At 37.0% G+C, this 22345-nt stretch overlaps 1 protein-coding gene across 4 annotated transcripts in view; it reads right to left on the minus strand.

The window, feature by feature from the left end:
- The window catches only part of fam172a (family with sequence similarity 172 member A), a 146155-nt gene that overhangs the window by 114847 nt on the left and 8963 nt on the right, over nt 1-22345 (minus strand). For all 4 annotated transcript variants that reach the window (XM_036213588.1, XM_024275667.2, XM_036213587.1 and 1 more), the window contains 2 exons: nt 11201-11266; nt 9672-9863 (listed from right to left, as the gene is read on the minus strand). In XM_036213588.1, the coding sequence (XP_036069481.1) occupies nt 9672-9863; nt 11201-11266 (258 nt within the window). The remainder of the gene's footprint in view (nt 1-9671; nt 9864-11200; nt 11267-22345) is intronic.

The raw sequence follows: 22345 nt of genomic DNA on the forward strand, positions 1-22345 counted from the left end.
CACAGAGAATATTTTAAATGTCTTTTCTTTAACAGAAAAAAGTCCTAAAGTTTTGACAGTCAAAAGTTTGTGGTATTAGAAATATGAAATGACTGAAACTCTGGTCTGTAAAACAGACCACTGAGCTTCAATGGTCAGTTGCTAAACAATATCAGTCTCAAAAGCATTTTTTGTTCAAAAGTAACAAGTTCCTGTTTAGTCCCTGGTTTTGCAAAGGTCTGGAAAAATAAAGCAGACTCTGATTTAACAAAAAACAAACAGTAATCATATGTACGAGACAAATTGTCCACTGGGAGACATTTTTGGAAAGCGTTTGGACTGCATATTTCAACTGAATTATGGCTCAAATCCAAATAAATAAACAACTATTTTCTCTATATGTACATTTGTTCAGAAGGAGAACTCGAGTACCAATGCGGCTTCCATTTTTATTCCTTACCCTCAGGGTCAGTATTAACTAATAAATAAAAGAGATTTGCTGATGTTTACCTGTAACCCTAATGTACCTCTAAAACCCTTGTAACCCCTATTTAAACACCAAGTTTCCTCTCATCGATCAAAGTGCTGCCCATGCTGCCCAGGAGCTTGACACTTGTGCCGAAGATTTTACAATTACTTTCAACTATAACCTCAAAAGTTTTGCCGTATTTAGTTGTGTGGGTGTTTGGGAGCATCTTTTTTTTGGTTTTGTGTTGTGCAGTGAAAATCCGTAGAGGCTCACCTGCAGCTCAATACTTTTTCTGTAAAAATAATTTAAATATCTTTGTAGAATTCAACATTTAGCATGTTTAACCTCAATGAGCATGCTGGGGAAAAGGCTAAATGCAGAGAAGGATTTAAAAAAATTGTTAAAAAACTTATCTGTATAATTATCTAAAGCAAATGCAGAAGTCGACGCATATTCCTAAAGAAAGAGAGGGGAAGGGTGGTCCAAAGGTTTATTGAGGTGTTTTTGTGTGCGTCTTCCTGTGTGTGAGTATGTGCATATTGGCCGTAGAAAAGTGTTCCCAATGAGAGAGCGAAGAGGTATCCACCACACAGTGCCTGGGGCCCTCTGGCAGAGAGACTAAACAAGACCTTCCCATTGGGACACACACACACAGCCTGCAGCTGCAAATGACCTACTACCCGCTACACACACAAACAGACACTTACACATAGAAACAAAGCCTTTTTGATCATATAATTTGTTAATTTCAAGAGGAAAAAAGTCAATTATCACACAAGGGCTAATGAATATGAACTTAAGAGTTATGTACCCCGTTGTTCTCTCGTTTCCCTTTGTTTTCTATCCTTTTTTTTGGTTCCATTTTGCTTTGAGAGACAAAGTGCGTGTATGTGTTTGAGTGTCCATCTGCTCCTGTATAAGACAAGTCAGGGCTTTTCCTTTTAATACTAAGTTTGCTTTTAACATTTCTGAAAATATAGAAGCAATTCTCCAACATTTGACACAACAGTGCAACATATTAATACATGACATTAAGCTTAAGACCTTGACAAATCCAATAAAGTTGACGACTTAGCTCAGACAAAGTTAACAAGTTATTTTATTTATTTATTTTTTATTATATGTCCAATAACTGAGCAAAAATTTCTATTTACCTGCACAGAAAAAAATAAATCTATTAAATCAGAGCTCTACAGATTTGGATACAGTATAATACAAGTAATAAAAATGACCTTTTTAAAGTCAGTACTATTGTCAATATCTGGCAAAACTATTTTTTTGAGAGTAGACATTTTTCTGGTTAGGATTCAACATAATATGAAGTGTCCTGGGTGCATACATTAGTAAAATATAAGCACAATAATTTACAAAATAAGATTGAAACCGCACTTGTGTTGTGAAATTATGAAAATCCAAAAGTGTTTAAGAGAAAAATATGTTTTGATTATGTTGTTCTACAAATATAAAACAGCCTTTTCACATGCATTGTAAAGAATGTCAATTTTCCATCTTAAAATTTACATGAATTCTAGATTTTGGGTTCCAAATGCCAACTGCTATTGGATATTAAGCAAACAAAAAAAAAGATTCTAACACAACTTGTAGAAAGTGTCTTAGACGCAAACACAGACAAAAACGTACAAAAAATAATGATTAAAAACCAAATGATAGAATCTTTTATCAGACGTGAACCCTTCTGCCCATTCATCAATGTCTCGTGAAACAATAGCCTCTGTATTTCCCTGGCCTGAGGATGAACATATCTTCTTCATATCATTCTCAAACTAACAAATACACCCCACCACCCCCCCACCAAGACAAACTCAATGACACTACAATCAATAAATTGCTGCAAGGTGTGCATATACTACACAGATAGGGGATGATGTATGATTACCTGAAGCACATAACAATCAGCTACATTCTTATGCTGTGAGAACAACCACACTCTCACTTACAACATGAAGGCAGACCATGAAAGCCTTCATAAGCATTTTTATTTCAGCAACAGAAATATTACTTGATTAGTCGATTGAATATAAAGAAGTTATTTGGGTGTCTACCTTGGATGTCAGCTGACGTAATTTCACATACAGCAGCAGCAGTGCTGTTAGGACAGGGGAATACCACCACAAAATAATGTTTTCTCTCCTTCTGATCAATTTTTAATTTGGCCCGTGCAGCCGAGCCCTTGGCGGCCTGGCCCCAGTAATTATGGTGGGTTATTGACAGCTGCCTTCCCGCGGGAGGCTATTTAAAAGAGGTTTAACCCCAGAGCAAGTCCAGGCCCCACACCCGCCTTTGAAGGTGTCAAGTGCATTGATCTGAGCTGTGGGATGTGCTGGGACCTTCCCGCTTGGAGATGTGCAAATGCCTGTGTGTGCGTTGCTTGCAGGGTTACTATTACAAGACCGGGGCAAGGCAAGAGCATTTTCTAACCTTTACACAGACACACACATGTCCTCTGGCAAGATAAAATGATACCTGAAGCCACCTGATGCCCCCAGATGGGCTTAACCTACTTTGTCCATACATTGCTATCAATAGGCGATACTTGCACATTGAAAATTTCACAAAAAGAGTAAAGTCGTAGCTTAAGGCGGAATAAGTGAACTAAAGAGAAACGGGGAGACAGCAGAAGTTGAGTGATAGGGAGGAAAACTTTCTTTGTGGCAAACAAGGCCACCGCAGAAAGATGATTGAGAGCCCAGCTGATGTTAAGGAAGACATCAGGAAAATACAAGAAAAAAAGGGGGTGGGGGGTGTTTGACAAAAATTAGCTGTGGATTTTTGTGTTTGAGTTTGTCTGTCCCTTTTCAGGCTCCAATTGAAATTCTGGACAGATAGAAACCCCAAGGCTTTTGACACACTTCTGAAAACACCACAACCCCCTTTTCTTTTCTGTAAGTTTCCAGCAACTGGCCTGACTTGCTATCAAGAGAGTTAGAGAAAAGAACTTGTGTGAAATGGAAAGAAAAAGGGTGACAGCAGCCACAGATCTGTTTTTGTATTAAAGCTGTTGGGCACAGACCATAATGCTGTTGGCTCTTGTGTGTGTGTGCCACTAACAAATTGGACTTGAGAGAAACAAACTTGTTGAATGAGCGTCAGAGCACTATAAGAGAGATTGGACAAAGTATTTCACCAAACTGAAGACTCCCCAGAAGTTCAGCAGTAAAACCTGTATAGCTAAAAACTACTATAATGGAAATTAGGATTTACACCCAACAAACACAAGACATATCAACGGAAACATTTCTAAATGTGGTTGATAAATGATTTAAAGAAAAAAAACCTCAAAGTTTAAAAGCATAGGATAGAATTTTTGATGTTTGTTTGATGAGGGAAATTATCACAGAAAAGAAAAGGTCTTGCAGCAGTCCTTAAGGGGACACAAACCAACAAAAGTTCAGAGCACTTTTCTTTCACCGGGAGTAACAAAAACTAATAATCCAACCTTTCAATATTCAAACTTTGCTCCTTCCTTAATTATTCAAACTGTAACCTCACAGGCTTCACTCCCCTCCCCTCCAGAGCCCCGTGGCACTCATCCTCCACCCCCAGCTCAGTCTCAGGATGCAGAGCATTGACAGGGCCAGAAGGTAATGATACAGCTGCCATGATGCAACAAGCAGACCTGTCGACTGTCAGGAATTGAAATCATGAAGGAATAAGCTGTCATTAAGAGGCCCTCTCCCAGTAGTAGAGCTGTCAGAAGCCTGCCTTCAGCCTGCCGTCTCTCAATACTCCCATATCCCCTCTGCCAGTCCTACCCCATTTGCAGTCACTCCCTCATCCTCCTCTCATTTCTCTCTTCCAGAAGCAGTTCTTGCTGTACTACTTTCCTCTTCTGTCCCCTTCCAAACAGTCATAACCCTTCTCCCTCTCTGCACCGCAACACCCCCGCTTCCTATCTCAAGACTCTTCTTCTCCGGAATTCTGGATGTTGCCGCAGCAACCTGCTCTCACCTGTCATTTTACCTAAAGGCTAGGGGAATAGCACCACTTCCACATGCACACATTCATACACAAACACAACATGCAACAGACCTGCACACCCAGCAAAAAATTTCCTACTACTGCTATGGCAGTATGCACACAGTGCCAGATGTCACTAGTAAAGCCTTTGCCTGTTTTGATGTGTTTCCTGCTATGCATGTTTCCTCTACACACATCTGTGTGTACATAATCTCAACATAAGGCTGAAAAATATGAAGAAAAGTTGCAATATGTAAAATCACTAATGAGTGCGATGATGACTGGAACAAAGATATACTAAAAAATGACATCAGTGTATGATGTTAATGTTATGTCTGATCCGGGTTTTTGTTTCTACCCTGAGTTTCTTTTCATTAGTGGTGTCCAACCTGTTTAACATCATTACTCTGAAACTTTTTTTTTTTTTACAAATCGGAATTAAAATGACAAAAAAGCCCAATGCAGTAACTATTTTTTTACTAACCTAGCCCACAGAAGGCATTATCTGGGCAAGGTGCATTGTGGGAGTTCTTTCTTTTTGTTGCTATTATTTTCTAGTTCTAGTTTTGGTTTAGTTACATGACGTTGTTCTTTCCTTATGTTGTCATTTGTTTGACATCATATTGCTGATGGTCCATTCTAGCCCACTCATTTAATTAATCTGGAGATCTGCTTGATTGTGTCATGATCTTAATAAAAATACTTTTTCACATGTGCATTGCATATGAGTGAGCTCATATTTGTGGGTTGGCCCTTTCATGTAAGTTGACAGACTATGTCTATCAACTAATAATTATCGAGCGTACAGTAGCAGAAATTTGTATGCTCACTATGAGTAGGCGATACTGGGAACTTGGGTATTAATCGGATACCAAGTAATTACAGGGCTATTATAGTCAATATCAATACTGATACCAATGATTATTTCTTGAAATGTTGTATTATAGGACTATTTCATAGATAACCACATTTTTTCTTAATTTAGTGTATAATAAAATACTGTGCAGAGAAAAATAAAAAGCATATTAGCTAATTAAATTAATCTGAACTGAACATACATCAAATATAAAACATGCAATTAATAGTGGCATAATACAATAATAATAAGTAGAAAAAGAAAACAGTTATTAGTGCAAAACAAAAAAAGTAAAACTGTAACAAAAATGTAGTTATAAAAGAACCTATATTTAAAAAAACAGTAATAGATATCAAAGTCCCTAGGGAAAATGTAAACAAAAACAACACTCAAATAAATATAAAATTAATTAATTAATTAATTATTAAAAAAAACACAACAACAAAAAATCCTGCCATTAGTGCAAATATGTGGCTTTTCAATGACCGATCTCCAATAAAGCATGGAGGGGAGGGGCAAGGTGTAAGCAGTATTGAGAAATAAGGGGGGGTGTGTTTTAATGTTTACACAGAGACAATGTTGCCAGATTGGGGAGTTTCCCACAAAAATTGGGCAGATATTTACTCAAATTAGGCTGTTTTTTTGCCCAATCTGGCAACACTACAGACAGATAGATGCCACCCCTTTACCATATGTGTTCAAGAAAAACTATGACAAAAGTATCAATCTCATCACTTAGCATCAATGCTTCACCTTCGTATCAATACTATCAATACACTCAGATAGATACGGCCTCCCCTTATTCTGTCAAGTTGTAGTAAGCTGGCATATTCCTAACAAAATGAAAGTGTGGCTTGCTCTGCTACATCACCAATTTCTGTTATGCTATGATCACACCAGGCTTGGAAATGCTCGCTTGAGCGACTACTTTTAATAAAAAGTCTATGTAGACACACGTATTGGGCTTCCAAAACTATTGTGTTCACAAGTCGCTACGCAAGTTTTCCAGTCTGTTTTTGGGCTCTACGTGCAAAATATGCGGTGAGTACATGTGATTACATTTAGCTCTCCGTTTAGAGGGATAAATGTAGGGTAAAGGAGAAGCAATACAGGTAGGGGAAGACTTCGGATTTGGCCAAACGGTCTGAAACATCAGCAAAGGCAACATTTACTTTTTGTGTGTGGGTGGGTGGGGGTGTGTGTGTGTGTGTGTGTGTGTAAAAGTTATAAAACATAATAAGATCGGTTGAAACTCAGGGACAGTCGGTGAGATTAATTACAGCTTCCTTGTCTTCCCCTGCTCAATAATGCTAACTTTCATTTAGAAGACCTTGTAGCAGTTTTGAGCCCAAATAAAAGCAGAAAGACACCTGCATCTGTCAAGTCACAACATCAAACCAGCTTAGTGTCTGTTTTATGGACAAATTTTTCTCTCATGCAAGTTTTGGGGCCACTGTTTACTATAAAGCATGTTTTTCTAATCTTCACTGTGTTGTGTCAACCACATGGTGAAAGACAGCTTATTGTGTGATTTCTTGTTTAGAAAAAATGATCCACAAAATATAGAAACTTTTCAATTTTGAGCATGATCAAAGTACGATCATAATTTTGAGACTGATTTTGCTTTCTGAATCATTTCCATTCCTTTGGTCTTTGTGAGTTCAGGCTGACAGACAGCTCCCGATCTCATTAACCAGTGACCAGAAATGAAGGTGAATCATTGCCAACTTAATAAAGATTTATGATCAAGTTAATTAAAAATACTTTTTAGCAGTACTTGCATTTTTATGTTATTTTTTTTCCAAAGAACGGTGGAAGATTTTTGTTAATTTCAGTTTCCTCCAACAAATCACTACAGTATTTAAACGGTAAATCTCAATGTACCATACAAGGAGTCAGACTAGGGATGAGTAATGGACAATTTGGTAAAACCGCTCATTTTGAAAAAATATATGTATATATATTTAAAACTGAGGGAAGACCGATTACTTTACTTGGGTTTTCTTATTAAATATTGAGGTACATATATTTAAAAACAAAGATGGTATTCACCTGTCAGGGTAAAAATTTAAATCTTGTACAAATCTAAATTTAACGGATTAAAAATTTAAAAAAAGGTCATAACCAAATCACCTTTTTAAATCAAGTTGCCTAAACCGACATTTATATGTAATGTTTAAATTAAAAAGCTGGATTTAGTTTTGATTTTTTGATTTGGCTTTTTGGTTTTTGGTTATAATCTCACTATACAAAAGCTTTAAGATTCATTCTTAGGCACATATTATGTAATGTTAAGCTGTCATGGTGTAATTAGCTTTTTTTTTTACAAACCATTTTTTCTTTATATAAAAAATCCTCTTCAAAACATTGTACTGAATATAAATTTAATGTTGGAATAAAAAATAAAATATTCAAATGATTTCTATAAAATTCAAGCAGCAAAAATACACACTATATTAAATGCGCACCTATTAAAAAGGGGTATTTTATTTATTGCTCTAAATAAATGAACTAATTTGTTCAGCAACAAAACTATATGTTCTGCGTAGCAGCTGCCTTTTTCCACACACGCTTCAAATGACATCAAAACAAATTCCATGGTATGACATAATAAAGCACAAACATGTTTATAACAGATGCAGACAGCATGAGTTGACTGTAAATGTGTGCGGATGTCTTTCCAGAGCAAAGCCTACAAGGCCGGCGTGTGTAGTATGTGTCTGGAAAATGGCTTGTCAGGGTACAAGAACACAATTTCTTTTTTACAGTGATGAATGAGCAGCACTCACACTACACACAGCAAGTTCTCTATATCTAAGCTGTCACTTCGCCTCTGTGCAGCACAAGGCTGTCTTCTCCCACTGTAAGAACAGCCAGGGTAACTCGAGAAGGCAGTTTTGGAGTAGCTGAAACCTTCCTGTTTACACACATGGACACACATGTGCAGCACTAACCTTTACTGTTGTACACAGCTGAAGAGAGCCTTCCACAACAGGTAAAGACTTTATGATATTCAGTTGGATAAAATGATGAAATCAGGGAAAGAAGCGGAGCAAATTCTCTCAAAAGTTTATATGAACAGCAGGCCAATGAAATTACACAGATAGTCCTGGTCATGCTGACAAATGAGAACAGCAATTGGGATGACAATAATAAGACCGGGAGAAGCACCTTTTCTTGCTGACAAAGAGATAAGCACGATTGTTGGTGATCTTATGGTAGAAAAAGAGGAGAGCATCATCTGTATTGCATATTGCATTATTTTCTTCTCTGTTTCAGCTCTCACTCTTGAATGCATTGAGGAATCTTGCTTTAGAAGCCAATATCAAGGTTTTCTTGGATGATAATGACCACTTTGACAAATATTTTTCATTTCGCTGACATGACAATATAAGATTTAGTTCTTGGCTGAAGACTATATAGTGTTAAAGTATCGCTTCAGTATATGAGTTTGGGTTTACACCTGTGAATAAATGTCTTAGTTTTTGCCCCTGGGATAATGTGATGCTCTGGAGTGTTAAATTGTTCATTGTCATGTAATTTCTGCTATGACCCCGAGGCAAACTGTTCCTCCCGCTTCACACTAGTGTGAATTATACAATGAATTTAAGCTGAATTAAGTTAACAGCTCATCAGTGTCTATGGTAATAAAGCATGCCAAAACAAAAGTTACTGGTGAACCCACTGAGAATTATAAGCCAAATAATTCCATTCATTCTCAAAACTCAGCTATACTGTACAGAAACACAAAAGAGTTTGAGTTAAAACCAGCTCTCGTGAAACCAAAACAAACACATAAGCTCACATTTGCTCCCACAGAACCAAGATGGTAGTTCTTTTACAATAGAAAGAAGCTAAAGCTCACCCCAGGCCAGGATAGACCCACAAAATCTGTTTGAAAAGAAGTATTACATCCAGTTACATTTACAGGTTGGTTTGCTTACACACAGAACAGAACCAAAGTCTGATGTAGACAAAACTGTGAAGAACAAAAAAAATCATGCAGTTCCAAACGCTGCTCACTTGAGGGTGATGTTGCCTGACTGTCACTGGATGAAAAAGCACAAAGAAGAAAACCGGCTACTCCTGCTAATCCTTTAATTATTTCATAGTGCCAAGTGCCTGTACCTCCTCACTACCCCACTTCTGGCCTGTGTGATCTTTTCCAAAAATTTTCGGGAATTTCACTTCTTCAGGTTTTTAAGAATTCAGTTGTGCTCTCACAATTGTCGTACTAAGCGAACTACCCAAGTACCCTGACGCAACTCAAACTCACCAGTGTGAATGCACCCTAGGTATCCAGTGAAATCAATATGGACACGGGTTGAACAGATGAACTGGAATCTAATAGAGCTTTGCTCAGTTTTATAGAACACAATGATTACTTACCTCCATAGCTCTCTCAATAAAGGGAATTTGTGTTCCAGAGTTCAGGTCCTGGTTGATGATCAGTCTTCGTGCCCATTGACCCGCTCGCACCACACCACTACCCTGGATCAGGATCAGCAACTTGGATGGATTAGTCAAGGCATCTGTGCTCATGTAAATAAAACTAGTGGGTTCACCGTCGGATGCATCCACCTGAATAACGAGCAACAGACAGGATGGATTTCAGTCAATGGGTACAATCCACAAAATTATTGCACGACGACTCTATAATTATAATTTTGAAAACTACTGCTGCAAAGAATAGCTTTTTAGTATTTATATTTATTTATAGTGTGCAGAATGTCCAGGAGTTCTGCCCGATCCAGCTTTGGTTCTTTGGACTCACTGATTTTAATAACCACTACACGGAAAACAGTCTTTGTGTTATCAAAAGAAAGGCAGACCAAAAGAGAAACACATAGAGTAGCTATGTGTTTTGTGAATTTGCATGCCCTCCATTCCCATCCGATGCATCTTTACAACCCTCCCAAGCATGCTTAGAAGAATCACTAAGGAGACAGTGTCCATAAAAGCCAAGGGTGGCAGCTGCAAGAACTTAATCCAAACAGACAAAGAGGGCCAAGTGGGGGACAAAATCTTACCCTTTATTCTCCTGTGCTCCTTCATTCCTTCTCCCTATACTTGGCTGCGGTTAATCTTCTTAAAATCTGTGGTCACAAGTTCAATGCCACGCAGGTGGACGGACCTACCACTAACACACTAAAATACACGCGCACACTCCACATACTTGCGGGCGGGTGGGCAGCAAAAAAAGCATAAGAGACCAATTTTCCAGAGGAATAATGAGATAAGTAGGCCAAGCAGATAAACCAGTAAAAGTGTATGGGGGCTAATGAAAGGCGCTGACTCCGGCTCTGTGATTTATGGACACTGTTAGTGCGTGAGCTAACTCTGGCATGCTTCTAAACACTGGTGCTGCCCAACGTAGCCATAAACCCAGTCTGAAAAATGATCACAACTTTTAAGAGGAGAAAAAAAGGGGATGACGATGTACAAGGGGGCAAAAAGAGGGACAAATATGCTTCCAACAATAAATAAAAAGGGATCAAATGTATGCTCTAAGCCTGGATGAGCTGGGCAAAGAAGAACTCCACAATGGCAGAGTAGAAGGTCTCCCTCAGAGCAACTGAATGCAAAACAGATTAAGCATCAGCATGCTGTGCCTCTTTGAAATGACACATCACAATACAGTTAATTTGTAGAGGAGACACTTTTGCACAAAGGATGTGTGCAGAGGAAAGGAAAAAAACAGGGAGTAAGAAAGAAATGAGGGACTGCAAAAGAAAGACAAAGACTGACAGAGAACTGGGTTCTCAAAATCCACCTTTAAACAGTCGGTCTTCACAGAACCCTCAATGCCATAATAATGCCATAAAGCCAAATCATTTACATCCATTGTCATATTTAATAATCCCTTTAATCTTCAATATCAAAGAGAAAAGAGACTTTTTTTCACTTTGCGTACTCACTGGTATGACTTCTTTTTTCAGCTTACACTGATCCTCCAACAGCTTGTAAACATACTGAGTGATGATCTGGAAAAAGAGAACACACGCCGGACAAACACACCATCAGACTGATATTACTGTCAAATGTGATTTTTCATTTATAATGATATAAATCCATTCAGCAAACCCAAGTAAAGGCTGGACATGAGAAAAGAAGCAACATCATCCACTGTCATTATTGGTAATTGAGAAAAAAAAACAGAAAGTCTCATGTGCTCTCTAGTGTTAGTGTGGGAACACAAGTCATTTTGAAGGAGTAAAAACCCTTTTGTGTGCAGTTTGTATTAGTATCACAGTACAGTGAGAGTGTTAAGGTTATAAATGCCAGGAGAGGAAATCTCCTGTACAAGCGAAGGGCTGATGTAAGTTATGTTTATCCTCGCAGCAACAGCGCTAAAGAACCTTGTATACTGAGTCATTCCAACCCCAGGCCAAACCTTTTATGGTTCAGTAATATTAACAGCTTTCCTTTCCATTTTCCTTGTTTTTCTTGTTTTCTTTCCTCCATAGCTTGCTAAACTGAGAGGAGACATGCACACTTTTCATGAAACATTAGAAGTCTTTTTCTTCTTGCAAGACTGAAAATGTAAGCATGAGAACATATCATGACACACATGACCAACAATAGGGAGCTTTTGATGCATTTATGATGTTCTATCAACATATTAACAAACCCTGTGGCTTAAAATAATGTTGCATTGGCTCGATGCAATGCGAGGAAGGCTGAGAGGCATGCTGTCATGCTGTGCTATGAAGTCTTACTTACATTAGCTTTTGAGGCATCAGCCATAGTAAATCAGGAAACAAAAAGCCAGCAATGGCGCCACAGTTACAAAGCGTGTCGGATCTCGAGTCACGCTGAACTGACTGACTCAAACACAAACAAGCCAGGACTGTCATAACTCACAGCACAGGGGAAGATGCTACAGTGCTGGTAATGTATGTGGAAAAGGGGAAAATTTAGCTTCTGTTTTAGCAACAGCTGATAGATGCAGATTACAGTAAAACATTGAGTGTGAAAATACCCTTAAAATTCACTTTATTCATTTTTATGCCACATTTGTTATCAGGGCAACAAAGATTACACACTGGGACTTTCCTGTACTTCTGCACATTTTGTAGAGGCATAAAAATAACTTAAAAATGCATATTTAAAGGAAATTCCGTCTTACTATATGCTAAAACTAACAAAACATTTTCTTTGTACACAAATAAAATATAAACACCCCTAAATCCTAAAGTAAATCCATGTATTTTAGAAAATGGCAAGGCAAAATGCAACTAAAATGGACTACTACAAAGATTTTTTTTTTGCAATTAAAGTTCTTATTATGGTAACAACATAACTTATTTAAAACCAACATACAAGAGTTAAATTAAATATGTGACAAATATTAGCGTTTTGAAAGCCAATCAAAGGTCAGTAAAACATAATCTATTGATAGTATTTCACCCTGTGAGTACGTTGGTGAAAAGTAGAATTCAAAATAATACCTCACCACCACCACCAAACCCACAGCAGCTAATTCAGTAAAATGTCAACTGGTCTGATGAAGACTAAAGTGATTCTGAGCCTCAGTATGCTAGTTTTAATGACATCAATAAGCTTCACGGGAAATTTCATTTACACCATGTTATTTATTCTGTGCCTCAGGTGGCTTAAGGACAAGCTGATATAGAATAAGAAAATGGAAAAATAAGAAAATAGGAAACTAGTGACAACTAAAAAAAAAAAAAAACACACAACTTGACTTTATTCAAACATTAACAATAGGAAAAATCGAATCTTGTATTTAGGTTTTTGGGTCATCTCATCAATATGAAGTCATGCAGAAAAAGAAATTACACTTTTTTTTTACATATCAGGTCTGCACCAACTGAAGAAAGGACATCAATGACTGATTCACACAAATTCTATGAAATATAGCAGATTAAATCTCATTGATTTACATGACAAACACTAACCCAAGATATCAGAGGCACAAAAAAAGAAATCGTTTCTGCAACAACTTTTAGAAAAGCTAGAAGTTTTTTGTTAGTTGCAATAAGCCAATATTCCATCATGCCGAATCCCTAGTATCTCTTTGATGACCTTTTGACCTAAAGTTCAAACTTTGCTAGAGTTAAAAGTAATTTCAATTACTGCAACACGTCTTTCTTAGTGTCCTTAATACAACATCAAACCATCATTCTTCCACCACCATGTTATACAGAAAAGGATGAGATCTCTAAATGAATCTGCAGAATGCGCCTTTTCTACTGCCATCACTTTACTGAGGAGAAAATGACTTTTTCTAACAATGCATACCCACATGTTTTTATTGAGAAGGAAATAAAACTGTACTTTATAAGGTTTTTAAACTTTATGGTCTTAATTGTTTTTTATATTTATATTTTAGTTTTTCTGAATTTTCTGAAGTTAAAGTTTGCTTTGGCTGCAATACTTGAGTTCTTTCTTAGATTCTGAAGAGTTTCTAAGTAAAGCTTTGGCAAAGAGCATCATTTATCAGACTGTACTGTACTGCAGTTCATAGTAAAGAGGCAAAAAATAAGAATTACACTGAACCAAAATCCAGCAATAGTAGGATAGGTCATTTGCACACATACCAGCAAACGGAGGCAACCACCACATCAGCCTCTTAGGACTTCATCTCAGCAGCTGATCAGCACAATAAAAAAGACCTTTTTGTCACCTAATTAGCAATGTGTTATTAGTGCTTTAATGAAACGCCTGCAGGAAGCAGTGCTGAAGGTTTGCATTATTGGCACTGGAGAGTAGGACAAACGGGAGTAGTGGATTTCCTAATTAATGTTAAGACAAATTGAGGGAAGTGAGGAGATTGACAAAATGAAAGCAAGATCAAGGAGCTACCTTAATCAATAAAAGTCAACACACGCCATTAATTTAAGAAAAAAAGAAATCAACAGTTTTTTGTTTATGGCTTTAATCCAGTCTCAAAAAATTGGCAAGATTCATTCTTGTTTTTAGAATATAAATGTTCAAACAATCAAAGGTATTTTGTGTTCTACAATAGTGGTGAGCCAGTCCCATACATTACCTCTACAGCTGAGGTCACCACTGTGTCTGCAGTTTATTTGTGTAAGGGAAGTGCTGTGGCGATGGACCAAGAAGAGGAGGATCACAGAGGAAGGAAAGGACTTAGATGGAGGCTTAGTAAGGGGAAACAAAGAAGACAAGAAAAAAGAGATGGCAAGGTAATCCCTAGGACACAGAACTCCCTCCCACTGTGCTGAGCAGAAAAAGAGATGGAGAAACGGAGGAGGAAATGGAGTGAGAGAGAGAACTGTATATCGCATGGCAGTTGTAAGGCCTTTTTAAATGGGTGGGTTTTGACATTGGTTCCATGCAACGCCCCAGATCATTCCCATTGCAACTTCTATACGAGTATGGTGACCGGATGCATGCAATTCCTGTTTCTACCACTGAAAATACCAATCATACTGACTTTAGCTAGCTACAACAAAGCAAATGCAAAGGTCCCTTATGGGCAAACAAAGCTGTATGTGTACATGTGTAGGGGGTAGGGGAGGTGTTAAAAAAATGTCACCGCCCTCAAATATGCTTAGTCCCACTCCATTTATCTTTAGATCTATTGTAAAAGCATTACCAAATGTTTTTGTTTCTTTTTTTATATTATCTGCCATTTTTAGGCAAATTAAAAAAAAAACTGTCATTTTCTAGAACATGTTTTCTGCAGAGCTGTAGTAATTCATCAGGTATTCGCCTCTGACTTGTGGGTGGGACATTTGCAACCCTCTGTTAGCTTACAGCTTCCCACAACCCCAACACAACTTTACCAGTGTAGCAAAAAATGCAGAGCAATGTTAGAACTATCAAGTCATACAGTTTGAGCCAGATACCAGCTCACAAACATGGATTATTTTGTCTGCAAGTAGATGAATCGGAATGGACCAAAGCAGGGAGCTTATGGTCTACTGATCGTAGCACCTACAGTGCAATAGGCTTTTGTCTGACAACATTTTTTTTTTGTCAATTTCTGCTTCACAAAGACTTGAATACACACGTACTCTGAAATGCAATTTTAATCAAAAGTTTCTTAATATATGTCCCTAATCATGACAAAAATGCTACAAAAACATGTCAAAAACACAAAAAACACAATTTTCAGTGGAGTAGGTGGCAAAGTCACCCAAAAGGCTATACTTTCATCTGTTTAAATAATGTTGCTGTAAAGGTTTGCTTGTCTTAAAACAAACAAACAAAAAAAACTACCCGTGGTTATAAGCTATATACGTAAATGCACTGTTGATAAGTGTGAAGCCACAACCCCCACCCCCCATACACGAGGAACTGGTATACAAGGACAAACACCTTGTCTCTCCAGTCCTAAGTCCTTTCCAAAAGCCACTTAGCCATAGACACCAGAGAGAGCAAGAAGAGGCTTCAAAGCTGTTTATATAATGAAACTGAAAGAGCTGTTCTGTGCTGTATCACTGACTGCACCCAGGAAAGCATTCCTGCTCCTCCTGAGAATAGAGAAAAGGAAAAGAAGGAAAAAAAAGAAGAAAATCCCCCAAAACAATGCAGCATAACAAGAGTGGCAACAGCAAAGCAGAGTCAGAAAAAAGAGAGACTCCAAAGGAGCGCATGAGGCAATAGAAAGGTTGTTTATTTTAAGTCAGGCTTGTGTATCAACAGAAAATGTATTAAAATAGGCCCTATTGTTGAGAATTTGTGATCTGTCAGTCTGTCTGTGAAACAAAGAGAGAAAGAGAGGCTTCCATAATTCCCATGAGCTTTGTCATTCTTCTGTTAGAGGATAGAGTCTCCAGGGAAAGACAAAGTTCTCTGATAAAGACTGACAGTTTACACTCCACGTTGATATTTCTGTGGCTCACTCCATGACTGCCCTCTTTGCTCCCCTCAACCTAAGGACATCATACTGACCTCCGCCAGTGTTAACTAGAATATTAGCAGAGGGCTAATACAAAGTATCATCACTATGGGTGCCACCAGTAGTATTCTGTATCTATCCTTTAGGTTGAAGTGTTCCTATATTTTCTTTTAGACTCTTTTTTCCAATCACTAGCCAATTCATTTTAGGGGTGTATTCTAACTGGAAAAGTTCCTTGGTCAGATCAGAGTCCTGAACCTTGCATTTGGTCTGTATTCAGACTGCGGTCTAGTCTACCAGAGATTTCTGTTTCGAAATAAGCCTGTAAATAAACCCACGTGACTACAGATCTCTTTTGTTAATTCCCAGGAATTAAAAGAGCAGAGCAAAGCAACGAGAGGCAGAAATTATGGAAGACCTACTTGCTTTGATCCTTGTCGGTATAGTTCCCTTTTCAAACTTTTTATTTCACTGACCAGTTTTGAACGTCTGTGTCATGGTCATGGTCTGCTGCTTTGGTACGGCAGAAGCATGCTGCAAGGCGGTTAACAAGGAGGCGTCAGCTAAGAAGGTACTCTGATGAGTGTTTGCTTATGACAGATAGACTGTTGGGAAAACAGCGTAAAAGCAATATATATCATGTTAAAAGTCCTTTTAATAATTCATATGACCACATTTTAATGCGCTGATGTTGCATCGCTGCTCCACGTTTGTCCGCTAATGACCGGCTACAGTGGCCATTTTGGTTCAGTTGTTACGCTCCCACCAGGACTGTATTCAGACTGAGGAATTTCAGAGCGAACTAAAGTTCAGTCCGATTGGAAACTAACTTAGACCACCTTGAAAGATCGGTCCAAGAGTGGTTCCTGGTCTTGGACCAGGGCCCACTTGGGTGCGTTCAGACTGAAATTTTGCTCCAGATTATTGAGGGGAAACAAACTCTGGTTCACTGTAAGCAAATCAAATGTGCCCAGTCTATATACATTCTAAAATACAGCTTAACAAAAAAATAACTTTTTCTCCTGAGTTTGCTCTCAGTACAACTAGAAAACTAGAAATGGAGATGCATCAGTGCCTAAAGATGATAGGTGTTACCTGTAGCTTTTTTTGAGAGAAATCCCACAGATTCCTAACAAGATAGTCCACAATTTTTATGACTATTACCTAACTTTTTAATAATAGATGAATACCATATCTGAATCCCCAGTATGGTTTCTATCTATTCTTGGTTTTAAAAAAATATGAGTGGATAAGCTCAAAATTTTGTTCATGGATCTATGAGAACAAACATTTATAGCTGAATTTCTAATTCTATTAACATCCTGCAGACTGACAAAGTACTTAAAACAAATTTCTTACCAAATAGCTATTATGGATCAAGTGCTGGATAATAGTCTTTTGCATTTATTTGTTTTATAAAATGTATACATTTGGTGATTTTCTAACAGTACTTTTTAATAATACAAATGTATTCTAAATATGTATTGATTTATGGCAGATCTTGTCTTCACAAAGGTCAAAAAGAATGCATGCTTCAATTTCTGGTACCAGTCGTTGATAACACTTGTAGTATCATGGCTTATACACAAGAAGACAGAAGTTGTTCAGGAATTGTATTTTGCTTTGCTTGGTTGCAACAGTTACTTTAGCTCTCAAAGAAGGGGATTATTGTCTGAACTTTGGAATGAACAAAGTGTTTTGCAAAAATAACAGTTATTTATGTCAAAATGTCTTGTGTTTTTTCAAACAATTTGTAGAAATGTTTGTGGGTGAATTTCACAATGGACAGGTATTTCCAGAAAGAGTCTGACCAGCTTAAAAACACATCAAATAGCCAGATACTCGTATCGCTGCTTGATTTAAACTTCTTTTTTTTTTTTTTTTTTCTTTTTTTACCACATTTACATGGCTAATTGCATTGGGTTTTTGCCATGAGGTTGCATGATTAGGTATTTCCAACAACCTGCATATGAATTGGCAGAAGTGGTGTTTTAGCTTGGGACTTCATCCGCTACACAGACTATTTTATTAATGTAGTTATTAGAATTTTGAGCATGTATGGTAGCAGCCTATTAACAACCAAATGACTCAAAAGTGTTTTAATTTGTTCATACATTATAAAGCATTTCCTTTGCATTGTTTACTAAGAAAGCTACTTGGGGTTCCTGAGCCTGTTTTATGCTAAATTATCCTTGTGCACTAAAACACATAATGCAGCATGTAAGTAACTGTCTGCAATAATTCAAATTAGTTTCAGGTAAACTAAAATTGACACAAAAGCATGAATCTACCGATTAAGAACACAGTTTAAATTTAATTCAACCCCTCTTTCAAAACTAACAAATATTTGTTAAATAAATACATTTTACAGCTAATTTTTTTTCCCCAAGTTGTTTAATAGGTAAAACAATCAAATGTATGGCATTGCACAGAGTTATCTATTTTATTTTTAAATATAAAACATTGATAGTGTTGCTGGACCCAACTCAGCTACTGTTGGGCAAAGGCAGGGTACGCAATGAACAGTCCGCCAGTCTGTTGCAGGCCCAAAGACACTCGCATGCACTCCTAGGGACAATTTAGAGATATCAATTAACCTATCCGTGTTTTAGGACTATAAAGGAAAGCCAGAGAAGCTGGAGAAAATCCACGCAGACATTAAAAGCATAAAAAAACAAATAAGTATAAACAAGTTATACTGAATTGTTAAAAGTATACAACACGAGAATGACATTTTTTACAAACAAAATATGTTTGAATAGTCTAAACTATTTTAACTCAAATACAGACGATAAAAAATATTACCTAAATCTGAAGTTTAAAAAAAATTAAGCTTAACATGAATACCCTCAAAACCTTTCACTTTCGTCACAAAGCCACAGAAAAGACAAAAATGTCAATATTAGGAAAAACAGTAAAGGACATGTGAGGAAATCATTTTCAAGAGCCACAGCAAAATATGTAAAAAAAAAAAAGAAGAAAAAAAATAGAGAGAGAGCTTTGTAATTCAGCCATCTGGCTAGGTTTACCTCATTATAATATTCTAACTGTGTGTATGTGGTGTGTGTTTTCAATTTTGTGACTGCCTTCTATTCGACAGATGCAGACAGAGCAGAGAAGAATCCTCATTTATTAACAGCTTAATGGAGCTCCATCTGGGCCAGGCCCTATGCTTGTCTTCTATCAGAGAAATTCATCACTGAATCACAGGAATTAGATTCCAGCTGACACCTACACAGACTGAGGTGACCCTGCTGCTCTGACCAACGCTGCACTGGAGCATGCATGGTGATACAGCTGTAATGCATTCATGATAACTATCTAGACCGATAAAGGAATTCCACCAAAGTACAAGTTTGCATATGTTTTAGTACCAGATCTGAGCAGAACATTTTAAAAAATTGAAACTGAATTAAGGCAGAATCCGAATTCTACCCCTACAGCTTCTCCCTACCTCTATATTTAGCCCTCCAAACGGAGAGTTATGAAAAAATAGTGTCTCCAAATGTGGATGACACTCCCACTCGATGATGTCATCAATAGTTGCCGGTCAGCTTTGTTAGCATGGAGCTGCTTGGCCTCGGAAATACTAACATTGGTTTTAAATCTTTAAAAAATGTCATGCTAAAACAACAAGTCCTCACTTAGTTTTAAAACTAAACTTCTGTTCTTCATATTACACCGGCGTGAAGAAATGTCTTTCTCTTCTATGTCACAATTTACCCTCACGACGGAAGGCTCTGAATCCCTCCACGGCAAAAGTTAGCTCTAAAAATAACTATTTTGGACAGCCCTACCCCTTAAAATGCTCCTTAATTTGGAGGGGTAGGGAGAAGACTTAGAGGTAAGGGAAAAATTCAGATTCAACCTAAAAAAAAATAAAATAAAATGTATACATGATTAAACCGTCAAAATTGTCCCTGAAAATTCTGTAGGTTCATTATTTAGTAAGGAAGGGTTGGTAATCAATGACAAAATACTAAATTCAATTTCCAATTCAACAATGTTAAATTTAGTGTTCATTTATTTGACAAATTTCTACTGTTTGGTCATAAAGAACAGCTTCCATATAACTAAAGACTTAAACAAAACCAAGGTTGATCTTCCAAAGACACAATTTTGAATTCTAAAACTAAAAATTAACAGAAAAAAGAATATTGTTCTCAAAAAATGAATTCCTTCTATAGCCTTATACTTGTCACTGTATGCTAGAGAGTACTTTCTTAAAAGGGACCTTAGCTTAATCCGTATTTGGTGTTTAAATTTTATTAGTATAATGTGTTTTTAATGTGTTTTTATTTATTTATGTATTTATTTTATTTGTATTTGTTTTTACTTTCTGTCTTTCTGTTATTCATGTTGCTGTGGAAAGCACTTTGAGATGCTTGAAAGCAGGAAAAGCTCTATATAAATAAAGTTGAATTTGAAATTTGAACATATTTATAGGAAGTTAGAAAAAATAATTGTTGATTTTTATGACAAATTAGGCTTATGGTAACTTTACATCTGCATAAAAAGATCTGATAAATTGTTTCCATGGAAAAACAACAGTTGTAGTTTTTCATTAAAAAAGTTTCATAATTAAATCTGCACAGATCACAAGCAGTAAGAGTTTAGAATTATGTTATTTAGATATTTTTAAAAAATAGAAAAACACCAACATTATGTTCCCATGTCTCTATTTTTGCTTGGAGGCCATCACACCAACATTTTCTTCTCCCTCTTTCTATCTGTCCCTCCATTCAGACAAGGCTGAAGTGCAAATTGGACATCTGGTGCTGTGATGTGTCTGACAATACAGGCGCTACCCCCAGACCCCTTTGCAAGTGTATACAGACACAGAACAGGTGTACACACAAACAGAAAAAGACACACTCACATTCAGCGTGTATCATGTAACAAACAGTTTGAAATTAGTAACAAAAAACAGAGAAATTGGAAATGATGAAGACATCTATGTAAAAGCAGTAGAGAAACAAATCTGACTGGAGACTACAGGGCAATGATGATGCTGTTCCATTCACAGTGCAGGAGCAACCACATGGACCAATGGCCTTGTGTCATTTTGCACACTGGACATGAAAGAAGCTCCTTCTTCCGACTGTCTCAGCTGGCAGGTTGAAAGACAGCATTAGGGTGCTATGGGGTGGTGTTAGGCCATAAAAGACCTACAAGAGTAGTCGATTCTTCTTCATTTGCACTCTATCCGGAATCCAGGAATGAAGAGCAACGATGTGTGAAAGGATTAGCCAGACAAACATAAAAAACTCAGGCAGGAATCTATCGTCAGATCTTTTAACACACACATATCAAGGATGACCAAGCAGGAACAGCTTACTTTTAGAGACAGAAGTCACATCTAACACATAACGTCACAATTTTAAATAAGCAAATTTGACGGTCTATACTCATTTTTTCAATATATTATTTGGTCCAATTAAAGCACACAGATTAATGTTGAATATTTAGATGGTGCTTCTCTCCCTTCAACAGTTATTTTCTCACAAAATAACTCAACCAACATTAGTCTTCATTATACAAAGACATGTTGACAGGAACTGACATCCTTAAAAATGAAGCCCCCGTCATTCAAATGCAGAATAACTAAAAATATGCAAACATGTTTGATAATTATTTGCTCATTCCATAAGTATGGCTCTATCAAAATCTGCAGTTTGAATAGCTTAAATGCTTGTTTGGGTCTAGCGCTGCATGCTTCTCTTCCTTTGAGATGCTGACTGAAAATGCTTGTGTACCCAGTACAAAAAAAAGGAATGGAGAAAAGCCTTTACAACAAGCTGACTCTCAAAGGAGCAAGTCTACACCACATTGAAAATAACAATAATTTAAAAAAAAGGTAATACCACAAAGAAGCTTATCAAAATGCTTTGAACTTTGAAGAATGCACACAAGAATTAGAAAACAACATAGTGAGGGACACAAGAAGAAAAAGTGTTTCTTTTTATCTTAATGTATTTTGAATATGTTGGACTTGCGGAAATGAATTAGTGATATACTTCAGGATTGGGTATGTCTTAAAGTGCTGTTTGATGTAAAACTTTAGCAAAAAGAAAAAAATTATCAAGGAACATAAAAAAAAAGCAATTGCAAAAAATATAAATGACCAAATTCAGTAATAAAGCTTTAAAGAACAGACTCAATGTTTTTTTGTGTTTTGAATCAAGTAGCTTGCCATAACATTAGAAATATTGATACCGAATAGGGCCAT

The sequence above is a fragment of the Oryzias melastigma genome, linkage group LG9 (genome assembly GCF_002922805.2).
Source record: "Oryzias melastigma strain HK-1 linkage group LG9, ASM292280v2, whole genome shotgun sequence".
Classification (NCBI taxonomy): domain Eukaryota; kingdom Metazoa; phylum Chordata; class Actinopteri; order Beloniformes; family Adrianichthyidae; genus Oryzias; species Oryzias melastigma.